Source organism: Pteropus alecto, unplaced genomic scaffold (assembly GCF_000325575.1).
Source record: "Pteropus alecto unplaced genomic scaffold, ASM32557v1 scaffold177, whole genome shotgun sequence".
Taxonomy (NCBI): Eukaryota; Metazoa; Chordata; class Mammalia; order Chiroptera; family Pteropodidae; genus Pteropus; species Pteropus alecto.
In genome coordinates, this window is record NW_006442207.1 from 131,272 (window position 1) to 148,466 (window position 17,195).

At 38.8% G+C, this 17,195-nt stretch overlaps 1 protein-coding gene across 2 annotated transcripts in view; it reads right to left on the reverse strand.

Moving 5' to 3' along the window:
• Positions 1 to 73: 73 nt before the first annotated feature.
• Positions 74 to 17,195, reverse strand: part of INPP5F (inositol polyphosphate-5-phosphatase F) — a 27,967-nt gene continuing 10,845 nt past the window's right edge. Inside the window, exons 9-17 of one of the 2 annotated variants that reach the window (XM_025039119.1) lie at positions 16,326 to 16,446; positions 14,978 to 15,106; positions 12,461 to 12,578; positions 10,771 to 10,969; positions 6,335 to 6,406; positions 5,303 to 5,376; positions 4,756 to 4,884; positions 4,060 to 4,147; positions 74 to 2,411 (exon numbers count right to left, since the gene is read on the reverse strand). In XM_025039119.1, the coding sequence (XP_024894887.1) occupies positions 1,271 to 2,411; positions 4,060 to 4,147; positions 4,756 to 4,884; positions 5,303 to 5,376; positions 6,335 to 6,406; positions 10,771 to 10,969; positions 12,461 to 12,578; positions 14,978 to 15,106; positions 16,326 to 16,446 (2,071 nt within the window). In that variant the 3' untranslated portion in view covers positions 74 to 1,270. Of the gene's footprint in view, positions 2,412 to 4,059; positions 4,148 to 4,755; positions 4,885 to 5,302; positions 5,377 to 6,334; positions 6,407 to 7,598; positions 7,819 to 10,770; positions 10,970 to 12,460; positions 12,579 to 14,977; positions 15,107 to 16,325; positions 16,447 to 17,195 lie in introns of those variants that run through there. The other variant, XM_025039120.1, reaches the window with a different exon arrangement.

Genomic DNA, 17,195 nt, shown 5'->3' on the forward strand with positions numbered 1-17,195 from the left:
ATCATTTTTAAAGTCATGAAAACACTTCAAAGGGGTAAAACATTTGGAAAAGCAAACTTACTTTACTTATGAATTACCAAAGAAATTTAATTTAATTTGATTCAAAAATCAAACCGTTATCTTTAAAATGTTATTCAAGGAATTCTCATACATTATCACTTTAAATTACAATAGTATTTTATTTTTAAATAGTCACAAGATTTGACAATTCACACACACAGGAAAAAGATATCACTAATAAATAACAAAAGTGGAAATACTCATCAAAGTTACAACAGACATAATGCTTAGCTGAGAATCACCTCAACAGTAAGGCTCTGAACAAACCAGACAAACTGCTCCTCGTTAGGATTACGTGTCGGGGCTGATAGAAGAGGCCCCAGTTCCATGTGGTCAGGGTTACAGTACACAGCCAATTTTAGCACAGTTGTGCTTCAGACTAAGTTTTCAATAGTTGCAATAATCTACACAAGATGTTAAGGAATGCCCCCAAGAGAAATTAAAATTTGAAGACTTCTTTCAAGAATAACCAATATCCAGTAAATGTACATTCTTACCTGAAAACAGCAAGATTAATAGATGCTGGTATTCACATCTGATGTCTCAGCTTTTAGGACTGACGAGTCTTAACACTTCTAGACTTTGGGGTGTATAGGGTGGTAGAAAACTTAAAATTTAAGTAGAATAGAGGGAAAATTAGGATCAAATGGGCATGTATTTCTTGACTGTATTGCCAATAACCCTCAACCCTTCATAGGGAATGATGAAGCCATCTTTAAAACTAAAATAACGGTTTTTAATATTCAAATGCTTCGCCATACTAGTAACACTAAAGTCACTAAAAACTAAATATATTTACCTTGTAGAGGTAATACACAAATGACCGACAAAAACAAATTATAAAAAATGCTAATCCCCTAAATGTATCCATGACTATCCTTTATGCACCCACCCACCTCCAAAAAAGTTTCAGGTTATCGCGTCCCAAAGTGACCTATCCCTGAATTACTTTCAGAGAGACAAACTGCTCTGTAGTGTACAAGCTACTCAGGTCCACACATGCTAGGACGATGCACTTCGGTCGTCCTGACCCTCAAATCTGGAAATCTGTTCAGGTTCACACTCCGTTTAAAACCTTTCCCAATAAACAATTAGAATCTGTGACCTAGATTCAAAGACAATACAGGTTAAAAGAGCCTAATATGTGAAACCTTTTTTTTTTTTTTTTTTTTGGATTAAATAAAAGCCACAGGATTCTTGTGGCTACAAACTAAATCTGAATTATTCGTGTCTGGCACTGCGTAAACATACTTTTAAGTTCGTTTTGCTGGACTTCATGGACCACTTCAGGTTCGGCAGGGCTCTTCTGAACCTTTGCCACTGCAAAGTTTATCCCCTGGGTTAACCCAGCTTGGGTAATGCTAGCAACCTGGACCATGGAGCTTCGAATCTTTGCAAAGGGAGAGACTGCTCTGCTGCTGCTCTCTGAAGGAGAAGGAGTCACATGAAGCCCTGTCTCAAGTTCAAGCACACTGGATCCAGAGCCGAGAGTATTTTGAGATATGGCTGGTTCAACAGACAAAAACTGTGGGCCTGTTGCAGAAGACACATCTAACTGAGATGGTCTAGAAGGTATCTGTTCCAATGATTCAGATTGGGTTTCTTCATTAGAAACTTGATTGCTCATTTGATTTCCTTCCTCACTAGCCTGCTGAGAAACAGATCCGGTTTCTGATAGCTTGGTCGTTTTGTTTTGTGCATCTTGTACAAATCTGTGGCAGTAAATATCCACAGGCTTGGCAAAGCCAGTCAAGATGTGTATGTTGTCAGCAGAAGGACTTTTTTTCAAAGGAGACTCACAGCCTTTTCCAAGGTCACTTCCACGAGTGATAGTACTCTCCGAAGGAGCATGAATGCTGATATCAGTGCTGCTAATAGATTGGGATCGACTGCTTAATCGAGGTGCTGAAGCAATAATACCACAACTAGGAAGAACATAGTCTACTGGCCCTACGCTCTCTAAAGAATCAGCTAGCTGCCTGTCTTCATCAGACTTGGAATTTGTAAGGAATTCATCAGAACGGTACGAGTCATTATCTGAGGACGCTTCCCCGTCAGACTCTGCCTGGACTTTACTATCCATCACACTTGTGTTTTCCATGGTTTCAAGACTACTGTCTGATTTCCAAAGATTGACTTTTAAGTTTGGTTTTAGAAAGTTAACTTTCATTTCAGGTTTTGTAAAGTTTCCTAGTTTTCGTAGATTGCTGATATTTACATTGGATTTGGTCTGTTTGACTTTTTGATTTAGAGATGAAAATTTGCTCATTAAAAAATTTTTCCCCTGGGCCAGAGAGCCTTGATTTTGAGATCTGATGCCAATGATGTCTTCATGCGGTTTACTGCTCTTCCTACAAATTAGAAGACAACAAAGTTAATTCCCCATAGAATTCAACATACCAGTTCCAGTTATTTAAGTGAAAATTCTTATCTAAATTGGCCCTGATTTCTTGAAAACAGTACACTGCTGATTGATAAACTCAGAACCCCTTGGAGCTGACACAAGAACAGTATTGTGCAACAGAGATGTGAGCTGCAGATGTAATTTAAAATTTTCTAGCAGCCGCATTAAAAATGTGAAATGAATTTTTAAAGTATTTTACTTAACCCAGTATATATGAAATATTGTCACTTCAGCATATAATTGACATTAAAAGATGAGACATTTTTCAGACTAAGTCTTTTAAACACTGTAGTGTTTTACAAGGGCAGCAGAAGCCTTGGTAAACACTGATGAGTTGTTCCCAGGTACTGGTGGGAACAGGTAGCCCGACTGTGTGACTTTTACACCAAGTCCAGCAAGCAGGCCACAGACATCTTCATGTGCTCTGTCCTCATCTTCCTTAAGCAGGCCACCAGGTACACTGAAGAGCCACCTAATGAAGCCACTACTATATCTGCAACATCTTAATCCTACTCAGTGAAGCTCTTCCTGGTAAGTGGATTAATTATGTTGGATGCTTTTGGACCAAACATTTGTCTTCAGAGTTGATCATTATTACGTATTTCCTTCAACAGTATTCTCCCAAACGTGCAGAGAGGAGACAGTGGAAGAAGGGAGGGAATCCCCCCCAACGGTGGCCTCAGCCTGTGTTTTTGTGCATTCTGAGAATTTCTTCCTAAAACTCCAAAAACCCCACGCCCAAAATTCAGACTAGTGTCATTTCAAAGGCTCCACGTCCACATGTGGTGAGTGGCTACCATGTGTGGCAGCACAGGTCCACCACACCTACAATCTAAACCACCAGCAAAGGCAACAGTGGCTGTAAATGGGAATCCACAGCACCTTAACTGAAGCTGTCTACACATATCCAATTTGGGTGAATTCAGGTAGAGTAGGAGGAAGGATTCTGTTTCCTTACGTGTTCTATGGGATACCTGAATTTATTTTAAAAGGTTTGAGACATTTAACATAACTTAGTGTTTTCTCCTCTGGCATTCCTCATGATAGCTAGCTATAAATAAGAAAAAAAATCTGCTATTCACCACACATCTCAGTACAACTTGAGTCATGTGGGATAGCCGGTCTTGAGACTACTTCATAAAAATTATGCTAAAGACCTACTGAAAGAATTCTACCAACAAAAGACTGAACAATTTTTCACTAGATGACCAAATAGCCCTCTCTTCGCTAGTGGAATGTGGCCCACGAAACCTCATTAGACAGAAAATCCACAAATTCAAATGCAAAATAACATTTACAGGCATTCTTTTCTCAAATTCAGAAATCTAGTGTTTAAAACTGTCTATGTTCTCTACAAAGTTATTTGGTTGAACGTGCCCTCTCGAGTATATAGGTTTAAAATATATCACTTGTGACCATAATTTTAATAAAATGTTTTACTTTTTGATCCACGGAAATTTGATACTTCCCTCTCTAAATTCCAACTCATCATTACAATGTGATCACACCTACCCACCCAAACTCTTTGCAATTCTTTGAAAGAAGTAAGGCTTTGGATAATGTCTTTATTCTTGAGAGAAAATCAGTGTACTTACCTCTCAAGTTTTTTCTCGATTATGGGTACATCTAATCCCATGGCTTGCTTGGTGATCTGCAGCATCTCTGCAATGCACTGAAGGGTATCTGAAACCCAAATATAACTAATTGTCAGTTTCTCCCTAAACATCCTAAAAAAACAGCAGTTCTAACTCAGAACCTAAATGAAATTTGTGGCCTTACAATTAAATACAAATTTACTTGCTACAATTTACAGACAACAGCTACTTATTCATTATTCCCTCCACTAATTCAGAGTGTTCTAAAACCAATTTTAACAGGAAAGTAAATAAAGAGAGCAAAAGAACCATATCAATTGGAATTAAAAGTTTATTCTAACTCGTGTGTGCAAATATTGCTAGAGGCAAGGCAGTAGCTGTGAACAAGACAGGTGTGGTCCCTGAGTACTATCCTCGAGAGGTGTATGTGGCAGGAAAAGCCCTGGCATCCATATGGCCACACACATTGAATTCCCATTATAGATTCCCTTGCCACAAATGACATCATTAGTTCGACATCATTAGTTTGAATAATCTCCCTGCATTGTTGGGAACAAAGTTGCTATTTCAAGGTCTCAAATCACAAAGCTATTTCTCTGGAAGATTCAGTTGGTAATGGTATGTACTGCCCCCAATCCCACTTGGGCTTGTAAGCAGATAAAAAGTTATCACTCAGTAATTTCATCTCTTCATTACCTTTTCCATCCTCTTCTGGATTACGCATTACAGCTCTCAGGGTGTGGAAATAACCACTTGCTTCTTTGTACCTGTAGTGCAGTCGCATGCAGGAGAACTTTGGCTTACCAAAAAGAGTGGGTTCAGGACCTAAAGACCCAAATGCATACGTGTTAATCTTTTATATAATGTATACTTTTTTCCCTCTATCTTCAAAAGACCAACACATTGATCAGGTATTTAGTATATTTCTCTTCATAATCTAAACAAGAGCACACAAAAGCTTATTGTGACAATTTGGTTTGATAAGACTATAAATACTCTTCTTCGATCTCATATTTAAACTTTCTTAATGCCTGGGTTAATCTTCACAAGGTAAGTAATAAAACAAATATTGTTATTATTCGACTATATCATTCACTAATCTGTAAATAATAGAACAGAATCCTAAGAAATAGACTTCTTGGAATATCTCTTTCTGGTTCTAATAAAATGTTATACCAGCTGAATGAATAATTTGAAGAAAAGTGTTTGCTTTCTATGATTTGGTTAGTATGTTAAAACTTACCTATTTCTATTTTTTCCAGGTCTTCTAGGCTTAGTCGTTGATACTGGTTTACCTTATCAACTTCATCATCATAACTAGATGTAGAGAAAGGCAGGAAAAATCAAAGGCATATTTGGCTTGTCAGCTGAGAACAGTAGCAACTACTATGCAATTAAAATCTTCCATATATATAGTTCAATAGCTAGAGGAAAATCACTTTATAGATCTTGAACTAAATCAATTACAAAGAAAAATAATTTCATTTTTATAAACTTTCACAAAACAAAATCCAACAAACCAAAAATTTAACCTAAAAGGCAGGCACCACCCCCCCCAAAAAAAAACAAAAAAAACATATACTGAATAATACAGCAGTTGAATCTGATAGCCAAATCAAAAAGGAAAAATCTATGTGATCAATACCAACTGGCACCTGGGCCAATGACTGAAAAACGACAGTTCACATAGACCAAAAAATATATATTAGAAAAAAAAAAAACTCGAATCCAACAAGGCTGTGAGGAAGTACTTGTATTTTTCCTGTGGCATTGTTAATTGGTAGTCTTTCTGAAGATCAATCTGACAATAAACCACAAAAGTCACATAATTCATCACTGTAACCAAATGATGTATCCAAAATAATAACCTTGTAACCAAAGAGAAGTGCAAATGTGCACAGGCAAAATTATCTGCACAGGCAGCTGTATCATTCACAGCAGCAAAAAAATGGAGAATTATTTCAGTGCCTAATGATGGGGAAACATTTAACTATGGTATAGAAATAAAAACAATGACAAACAGTCCTTAACAATAAAAATATGTTGAGTACATGAAAAATTGGGAGAGAGACAGGAAATAATACTAAATGCTAAAAGAATGCAATTTATACTGACAGTTCCTTCCATAAGGTAAAGGGAAGGTAAAGGGGTTCATTCAGTACATTTCTTAAAATAAGTAACAAAACCAGATTAATTTTTTTTGTTATGGATTCTAAAAAGGAAATTTACTCATTTAAAAACAAAATTAAAAGCTTTAAATCAATAAGAAACTTACTAGGCTACATAGTAGGCGGAGTTAGAAAGCAGTAACAGCACATCCACGTCTCTGTGAGTAGCATCGATGAGGCTAAACATGACAGACAATAAAATGTTTTTATTTTCATCTACATTTTTGCCAAGCTTATTTTTACAGGGGAGCCACTTATTATAAAAGATTGAGGAGAAAGAAAATCAAATAATCAGTGAGTCCTACTTCTGTAAATGTATACAATCTACCCTTTTGGAAATTTAAAAGAAAAATGAATCCAGTTTAGGAAGCGGGGGAGGAGGTGGAAGGACTGGAGCTCAAGAGAGGTTTTCTCAGAGAGGCAGCCAAGGAGAAGGGGGAAATGGGGAACGGGGATTGGATAATGGTAAAGGGGAAGCAATTGGGAAGAAAAATGTGAGATCGAGAAGGGAGAAATTGTCTAGATTATCGCATGTGACCTAACCTTTGAAATGACTGCACATTTAGAGTATTTTCACACTTGTGTGGAATGCATCCTTTGAAAGAATTTGACATACATATAACATTTATGTGGAAAACTGGAACTAAGCCCAAGCTACTTTGCATTTTTCTTACTACAGATTAATTTACTTGGCTTTTAAAGAACAAGCAAATATTTCCTTACTGTAAGTCCGTTTTGCCATTCTAAAATATCAAAATGAAGGTTAGAAACTTGAGTGTTGGTGAACCACTAAACCCGGAAATAGAGTAAAATGTACATCTTTGTAAGATTACAAATAAGAAAATGGTCAGTTTATAGAATCTACGAACCACGTAACGGGCAGAATCTGAACTCAAAACGTTTAATCTAATATTCATGTAATATTAATAACAGCCTTTCCAAACAAAAGGTGGAAATTAATCTGCATTAGACTTATGTACCTATTAGCCAAGACAACAGAATGCTACTGAAAAACAAATAAACAGTAGGGGAAAAAATCATTTGTAGATGGAAATTAAACATATGATGAAGGTGCATAAAAATGAGGTCATTGTTTATTTAATCTGTATCGCAGAGAAAAATTTACCAAAATCTTAAACTGAGGTACTTTACATCAACAGCACCTTGTTGTAGCATAACTGTCTTAATCTAAAATAAATTCTCAATTCTCACCTAAAATATACCCCAAAATACAATAAATAAGATGCCAGAACCTGATAATATACCAATTGTCAATGGGAAAAAGCATAAATTCGAATATCCTGGCAGCTTCACCCAGAATACATAGTAGCCCTGTAAGAATGTGATTTCGTTTTGCGCGCTGATACTTACATGCACTCTGGAAATTGTTGCTGGGGCCAAGCCATAAAATTTACATCGCAACACATTTTAATATGAAAAATACCCTATTAATTAGTGTTACTTGATCCTAGTTTCCTGTTTTGGCATTTATATTTACATCGGTCAGACACGATCCTCAGTCAAAATCATTATGTCCTTAAAGAAAAGCACTTGGCACGTAACAGGCAGTCGAAAAAGATGTCAGCCCTCCCCCCGCCCGCATTTTCACTGAAGTTTTAGCTGCAGTAAATACTTCATTTCCCTCCCCAACCACCCTCCCCCCTAAACAAACGAAAAAAGACACTTTTTAAAAAAAACCACGGTCAAGAAAATAAATAAAACCCCTTGAGGTCCGCCCCACCCCCTGCGTTTGCAGCTCTAAAGGAAAAACTGTTCTACTCGTTTTTTTCCCGCCAATCGGGCAAGCCCTCCTTCCACACGACGAAGACAAAAACCGACAGTACGACATGCAGCCCAACCACTGCGACAATGGTGGCGTAAAAGCCACTGTCGTCAGGGGACATTAACAGGAGACTCTGGAAAAGGAGGAGTTTGCAAGAAAAATATAACCCCACGGGAACTTTAACCATGAGTCCTGCAAAAAGGAGAAAAATCTTGAAAGTTGTTGCCAGGCTGCCGCCTTCAGGCTTGGGCTCAGCGGCGCTGCCTGCGGCGCTGGCGGACCGCTGGGCGGTCGGCGGAGGCCTGTGGGAGCGCGGCATCTCGTCAGTCCGTCTGTCCGTCTGTCCGTCGACGACAGTCAAAGCTCAGTGAGAGCCACCTGCACCCGACCTCACGCCGGCAGCGACTGCAGTGACTGCGGCAACTGCAGCGCTGCCGCGCCAAGTCACGCCCAGGGACGCGTCTCGCTCCCGACCGCCCACTTCCGCCGCGGCCCGCGCCCACTGCGCATGCGCGGCTGCCCCGGCGCAGCGAGCTCGCCCGGAGAAGGTACAAACAGCAGCCCCGCAAGGAGGGGCGCCGAGACGGCCCCCGCCCGGTCCTGCAGGAGTGCACAGGCACCTTAGTAAATCAAGGGCTGTCCCCACTGCTCAGGGGGCCCTGGCAGGCGGCCTGCCGCACCATGACCAAGCCTCTGTTCTCCGCACTGTCACATGCCTAAGAAAGTGGTCGCTTCGCTACTCCACTAAAACGAGTAGAGAAGTGATCATCTACTCTCGGTGTAGAAAAAGCGAGTTAAATAGCGTTGGACAGAATAAAGAGCGGGCTGCGTGGCGATGAAGGGCACTTGGACAGCACGCCGATCTCCCCGCACATTTAAGACCCTCCCGCCCGCGGCAAACACCAGGCTCTGATCCGCCGTCATTCAAGTCAGAGCTTCTCCTGCAGCAACTGGGGGCGCAGGAAGCCGAAGGGGAAGGGCGCAGGTCTGATCTGTACGGCGCCACAGGTTGTATACGGGGAATAAACAGAAAAACGCCCGGGGCCGGGATTGGGCACTGGGTATGCTCCAAGGAGATGCTCAAAGGAGAGCGGGAACCAAGCAACCGGCGCCGGGCTGTGCTGGACAGCTCCAGCTGCGGTGCGGGGAGGTTAAGAAAAGCCACGGCTGCCCATTCCCGCTGCCCAGTACAGGGCTATTTGTAAACTGCTTGCCATAACTTTTTCTGACAGATATTTAAACAGGTCGGAAATGCAGTGAGGCGAGTGAGGCACTGGTCTCTGGCGCAATGTTTAAGGAGGTATGAAAAAAAAAAAGCCATCAAGATCATTTTTAGTGCAATATTTTTAAAATTCAAAATTAATGCAAAAATACCATGATGAATAAACCAAGATTTTAAATAAAGACAGGATCTGACCCTGCACTTTTACAACCCCATCTCACTTGCTTCCCCTAATCCCAGCCCTGGTCCCTGTAAAACAGTACTTAAAAAAAACACATGGCCCAACTCAATAAATAGACACGACCCAATTTTTAAAATGTGCAAAGGATTTAAATGCAAGAGACTTCTACTGACTCTTAGCAAGCATACCCAAATTTTGTTGCAAACTTTAATAGCATAGCTAAATACACTTTACATTTTTTTATACTCCTAACCCAGGTTACTAACTTTACATAAGAATTACAAGACTGGAAATCAAATCAAATCAGATGTACTGTGACCTTACAAAATGGTGCTCAGCTTTAGAAATAAACCTTTTTGGTCTTTTTTTCAATTATCTCCAAAGGAGCAATAAAAATACTTGATCTAAAGATGATACTGACAATCGTGACAGCTTTAAAAAATTGAAGTTGAAAATAAGGCATGATAGCTGCAGCTATTTCTGAATGGGAATTAAAGTACTATTTTTTTTTTTTTTTTGGTGCTGCATTAGGTTGGACTGCCGTTAAAAAAACTAAAGTACGTGAATCAAAAAATTTTTACCAAATGGATTATAAAAGCACAGAAATTTTCTGCTAAACTGTGTGAGAAAAACCTCGTCTCTTATTTTAAAAGTCTGCAAATTGCATCCACACATACAGTATTGACTACCAAAACAAAATAATCCATGAAAATAAAGTCATGGAAGGTTTCCCTATGAGCTTACAGTCAAGATTTTTTAAAATTCATTTTAATATATGCATTCAATTGTTCTTTCAAGCTTGTTTTATGCCCCTTTTATTAAAAATACATGAAATGTAAAATAAGACAAAATCTAAATAGCCTTTTATTCTCAGAGCATGGTCTAGAATTTTCTAAAATGTTTTTAATTCATAACATTGAAAATTATAATTGGATGGTTTTGTTTAAAAAAATGTTAAGCATTAGTGGGCCTGTTTATTTTATGAAAGGTCAGGACCACTTTACAACCAAGGTAACTAGCATCACTGTACCCCTTGCTGCCCTGTTATATGCGTTAATAAACCTAGATTCTGGGGGAGGAAAACTCATGCAGCCAGCTGCAAGCCATAGTTTTACAATTTGTTTTTTATATAAAATATTGCATTAAAATATTTCTCTTCATTACTGAGATTTTTAGTGCCCCCTTAATTATACCCCCAAGGCGAGTCAGCTTGCCTTGGTACCAGCCATGGATGTGAAAACTGCCATGAACCATGTATCCGTGCCCACAGCTTTATAGACAACTGCTAGCATTAATTAGGAAAACTTAACATCAGAAATTTAAGCACGTTAGTTACCACAATACTACTCCAACTCACCTGGGGTCACAGTCAATAAGGGCCCAGCCCCCATGGAACTTTTCATTATCAGGCAGCAGTAACTTCATGTAACTTTGTAAGAGCTGGCTAATTAGTTCCTGGTGACTTCTTTGATTTTCCTTATGCAAAGCTTCATGTTCTTTCTCCTTGTTAAATATGGAATAAAGATCTTCTGTCACTGGAATTCCTTGCATCAAATCTAGAGTAGAAAGTGTTAATATCTATCATCATCTTGGTTTACTAATTAATAGGTTTTTTAAAAACAATGTAGATGTAAAACCATAAAACTCTTATAGGAAAATATAGGCATAAATCTTTGGGACCCTGGATTAGACATGTTTTGTTAGTTTGTTTTTAAGATAGGACACTAAAATCACAAGCTACAAAAGAAAAAAAAGACAAACTGGACATCATCAAAATTAAAAACTTTCATATTTCTAAGGGCAATATCATGAAAGTGAAGACAATCCACAAAATGGAAGAGAATATTTACAAATCGTCTGATTATAAAATATTCCTACAACTCAATAAAAAGACAAATAAGCCCATTTAAAATAGGTAAAGGATCCAAATAGACAAGCTAACTTCTTCCTAGTGTGGCATGTTGCTCAAGCTTTAATGAGTCATTATAACCGCATTCCCTATAGTTATTTGGGACAATGAGACTGGAGGCAGCTTTGGAGAGACACCTGCCCCACAAGGGGAAGCAATGATCCCAGACTGCTACTGGCCTCTCTCCCTCTCAACCTTGAAGAGATCCAGCTTAAGGATTAAGATGAAGCTGATGCTATGGATGGTCGAACTGAGAGAAGGACAAAGCCTGACTCCTCCAGGACATATCTGAGTCACTATACCAGCAGAAGTTATCTATTTTTCCTTAAATAAACTGCTAAAACCCAATTTTCCAGTCAACACACGACCTATCTATGGCGAATGAACCAAACCTTTTTATACTAGACTTCTCAAAATCCTAACTGGCCTATGTCTAGGCCCTACTATTTCATGTGTAATAAATAATCAGGTTAAAAAATAGGATTTAAAAAATATTCTTAGTGATCAAAGGACAAGCTATTACACTTGGTTCTAATCCAGAACACTCTACATTTATTTTAATCCTATAAAGTAACATTTTAGTGAAAATTAAATTTAAAACATGCCTAAGCATGTGTCCCACTGGGTAATCTACCTTCCATTTCCTCTTCTAAAAAATGATTAAGAACTGGTTAGGATAATCTCTAAATCTGATACCCTAATATCCTCTTAAATCATGCTTATGGAAAGGATGGTGTATCTGTCCACAGCAAGAACACACAATAAATAACATGGAGAGAAAGAAAATCATCTTGTTACATCTCAAAGCCTTCAGTAATGGAAAAACAAATAGAATGTGGGCTTTTCAGCTGATGAGCTTTTAGGGTACCTTAATCCATACTCCAGGAGCCTCAACCCTGCCTTCTGTTACATGAATGGCAAACTGACAAATACATATGGAAATGAGTGGTTTCTTTTGTTGCTCCAGCCTTAAAAAATTGTCAAATTCTAATCTTCTAAAAATTTGAATTCGACTGATTGGGTAAGATGCTCAAAACTGAAACACAAGTATAACTATGTTAATAAAGTCAGTTTCTATAAACATTAGTCACAGAAGGAACAACAACAAATCTTAAAGAAAAGCATTTATGTTCCTTACCTATAACAGCTTGCCTATAAGCATCCTTAAATCGATTCAGGTAATACCTATTTGCCGAGTTAACACCATCTTTCATAACTCCTGCTAACTTCCTCTCTCCTGTCCTTGTAAAGTCACCCTGTCAAAAAATTTTAAAAAAGCTATTTTGACAATTTATTCAAACACAAGAATGTTCCCAAAGTCAATGTGGGCTTTCAATTCAAAACCAGACTTTTCTTTACGCTTTTATAATTCTTAAATAAAGTACTTAAAATATCTACTAGTTATCTACTAGTATTTGACTCTGACCCAAGCATGTCAAATAATTAAACATGATATTCGTAGCAACAAGTCTTCACAGTTAGATGGTGCTTTAAGGTAAAGCCCTTCTTGGCAATCTACAGAATTTTGAGAATTTACAGGTTAAAACTTATTATATAACCAACAACAAAGCAAACAAAGATTTTCAAGCCTCAAACTGGTATGATATTCAAAAACCACAGATTTCTCATATGAGAAAATGTGGACAGCTCCCTAGAGTTTATTACAATGAGACCTGACCTTTGTATGTGGATATGTGTATATACAGAGAGCAAGGGTTCCCATACCTTACTGCACATTACAATCCCTGTGGAACGAGCCAACTGTTTCTCTTGCTTTTCACAACAAAGGTGTCAGAGCAAGTCCCTAGAGAGGCAGTGACTGAAACTTAAGGCAAGGAAAACATAGTCTGTTTTTTCTCCATCTCAACCCTTACTCCTTCTATCCAAGACAATCTCAGAAACAGGCCTAAAACTGACAATTTAGAAAGAACATACTGACAGTTAAGTCAATCACAGGAAATATTAAAGAAGAATCTATTACAAAAGAGAAAGACATAAATGCCGAGTCCAAAGAAGATTCTTATCAAAGGAAAAAAAATATTTTTCCAGATTTATTGAGATATAATCGACAAACAGCATCATGTAAGTTTAAGATATACCATGTGACCACGTGGTATGTGTGCGCACGCACGCATGTGTAGTGAATGATTATATTAAGTTTAGTTAACACATCTATCACCTCACGTAATTCTCTTTTGTGTGTGTGTGGTGAAAATGTTTAGGATCTATTCTCAGCAAATTTCAAGTATACAATATAGTATTCTTAAATGCAATCGCCATGCTGTACATTAGATCCCTAGAACTTATTCACCTTATAACTGAAAGTTGGTACCTTTTGACCAACATCTCCCCATTCTCCCCAACCCCTGGTAACCACCGATCAACTCCTTACTCCCTGGTCTGCTCGGTTTTCTATTTCTTCATGATTCATTCCTGGTAGGTTATATTTCTAGGAATTTATCCATTCCTTCTAAATGTCCAATTTTTTGGCTTATAATTGTTCAGAATAGTCTTTTATGATCCTATGCATTTCTGTGGTATCAGTTGTCTACTTCATTTATAAATTTGAGTCCTCTCTTTTTCTCTTGGTTAGTCTAGCTAAAAGTTTGTCAATTTTGTTTATCTCTTCAAAAAATCAACTCAGTTTTGCTGATCTTTTGTTTTCCTATTCTCTATTTCATATATTTCTACTCTAATCTTTATTATTTCCTTCCTTCTGCTAACTTTGGGCTAACTTTCTTCTTCTTTCTCTGGTTCTTTGAGGTGTAATGTTAGGTTGAGTTTTTTCCGCTATACAGGCATTTATAGCTATAAATTTTCCTCTTAGGACTGCTTTTGCTGCATTCTATAAGTTTTGGTATGTTGTGTTTCCATTTTCATTTGTTTCAAGATATTTTTTATTTCTTCTTTGACTCATTAACTGTTCAGGAGTGTCGTTTAATTTCGCATATTTGTGAATTTTCCAATTTTCCTCCTGTTACTGATTTCTAATTTCATAACACCATGGGTCAAAAAAATACCTGATATAATTTCTATCTTCTTGAACTTGTTGAGATTTCTTTTGTGGCCTAACACATGATCCATACTAGAAAGGGTTCTGTGTGCGCTTCTGAAAAACGTGTATTCTGCTGCTGTTAAGAGAAAGGTTAAATGACTTGCCTTAAGTCACAGAGCTAGTAAGAGACAGCACTGGGATTCAAATTTAGAGGAAGCAAATTATCACAATAGGGACCAAATCGCATCATCAGACATGTTTATTTTGTCTCAATAACATTTTAAAAACCAATTATTTCACATAAAATTCCAGATTTCCAAACTCCCTTGAAAACGGGGAAGACTTAGCATCGCTGCGCCTTCATCCCCGTAAGGAAGCAGAGGAACAGTGCCCTCCTGGGACAACGAGTGCTCTTCCTTAGGTCCACACAGCCCCACTCCTCCCTTTAACCTGGTGCGTGGCCTGATGGAGTGACATGACTGGGCCCCAGCAGAAGTATGAATGTGTGACCCCTGCCTTAGCCAAACACTCCCAAAAGGAATCGACTACACAAACCTATCACCTGTTGCCCACATACCTTTCTCTCAAAGACAAAGATGGTTTTAAACCACGTTCAGGGTCCCACAGAATGACCCGCAAATGGCTGCTGCAGGTACTCACCTTCAGAGCAGCTGTTCCAGCGTACTGCCTGCTAATGGAGTCCCCGTTGTTGGCCCACATTATCTGATAGATCCGATTGCACTTCACTGGTAGTGGCTGCTCAGGGGGCATCACACCTAATTTTTTCAGCTGAAATTAACACAGTGGTGGATTAATTACATATAAGCCAGAAAACCACAGCGTAAAATGTATGCTGCAGAAAAAAAGAATTATGTTAACATGGAATTCAGAACCCTTAAAGAAATGCTATTTTCAAACTTTTACAAAATAAAGTACCCCCTGAGAGGTAATTTTATGGATTGCTACAGGTGAAAGAGCAGAATGGAATATTTACCCTGTTTTGGTGTAATTTTCAATGTCTAGGCTCATATTTTGTCTTTGTTTGAAATTTGCCTATGAAGTGAAACTATCAAAGCAGCACACTGCAACAGAAATATTAATAGAAGCAGAGCAATAATTGCCCAATAACCATTAACTTTGTGCTAGGGCTAGGGTTCCGAGAGCTTTTTAAAATAATTACCTCATTTACTCCTAATAACCCTATGCCATCAATACTCTTCGTACCTCCATCTAAAGATGAGAGAGGAGTTTGGTGAGGCTGCACTCTTTGCACATGATCAACACCTACCACGTGGTGGGGCCAGGGCTTAGATGCAAAGGCCTGGCTGCTCCAGCAACGCTAGAAAGAACAGACTCACGTCCTCAAAGGACAGTCACTAGGTTCCATCCAAAATACCTAGAAACTGGGCTAGGAGCGTCCACCTTGGGAATTCGTTACTCAGGTGGTGGAGGGCTGCGAGGTCTAAAAGGGGTCACTGAGGAATAGATACAATGACTGCAGGAAGCAGTTGCCACCAACTGGAATATAAAGGCAAGAGGCTGGTTCTGCGGTGCCAAAGCAAATGACAGCCCCAGAGATGGCGCTGCTGACAGGCACATAACACAGGCGAAGCCTGTCCCTTTTTCCTCCTCCAGCCTCACGGTCTCCTTTGGTGCCTGCTATTGGCAGAGCCTGACATGGAGCCAGCTGGCCGAGCAGAAATGCAACGTGCAGCCTCCTGGCTCCAAATACCGAAGGGAAGGTTTAGAAACGAGAGAAAAAAGGTAAATAACCATATAGTGCCACCCAATAAATTTGAAAATGTTGGGCCTCACATTTTTGACATGAGTACTCAAGAAAATGCCACTTGATTCGATTTATTTCAAGTGGAGGTTGTGCTGTCCAGCTTTCATGCGACAAGGATGTTTGCACGCTATAAAAGTTCTATAGAAAAAAGATTTCAGTTATTTGTTTACACAAGAAAACAATTAAACATGAATATTTGCGATGCGACGGACGCCGAGTTACCTGCTGTTCCATGACCGCTCGAGCGATGGCAGCTTGGACCACGTTGGTGCGATCCAAGCAGTCCATGCAATTAACTCGGAAAATCCCTTCTTGTTTACATATCACCCCAGCTTGATCAACCCTTTAAAAACAGTACGGGATAGTTTTACAATATGAAATACTTTGAAACATTTTTCAAAAAACCATAATTCTTTAAAACAATAAGAATGGCGATGTTGGTTATTAATTTGCTTGGAATATTATTCTGTGGCAGGTGTGACTGAGTCCTTTGTAGATGCTGCTGCTAATGTACACAATAACTTTACAAAGAAAATAATATCGTCCCCAGACTGAAAAGAAAAACACAACTGAGGTGCCGAAAAGCGACTTGCCCAAAGTCACCCAACTACTAGGCAGAGCTGACAGATCCCTAAAGTAAGCTTTTCTGCACATTTAAAACCAGAGGCACTTTAAAACACCATCCTGTCTCTTTCTCATTCCAAGTAGAAATGCATCTAAACGAGCCTGGATGGACTAATTCACTTTACCACCCAGTGGCGAGCCGGGAAGCACGCCTTGCTCATCTGACTTCTCTGGCTGCCCATGATCTGAAAGTCTAATTCAAAGTCTCCTCTGGTCCTTTTATTTATTTATCTTTTAATTGCCTATTTACTGAATAATTTAAAGCGTGGACCGCTACTCTGGTTGGATAAACCACAATGAAAAATCAGACTGCAGGTCTTTAGATTCAGTCAAATGCTTTCCATTCATTTTGCTCTATGAAATGCTAAACATAATTAAGTTTTTAATGCTTCAGCCATGCTCAGAACACTGTGGTAGAAGGATGAATTCAACCCACTCATGCCAAGTTGGGGTGACAGGAACAGAACG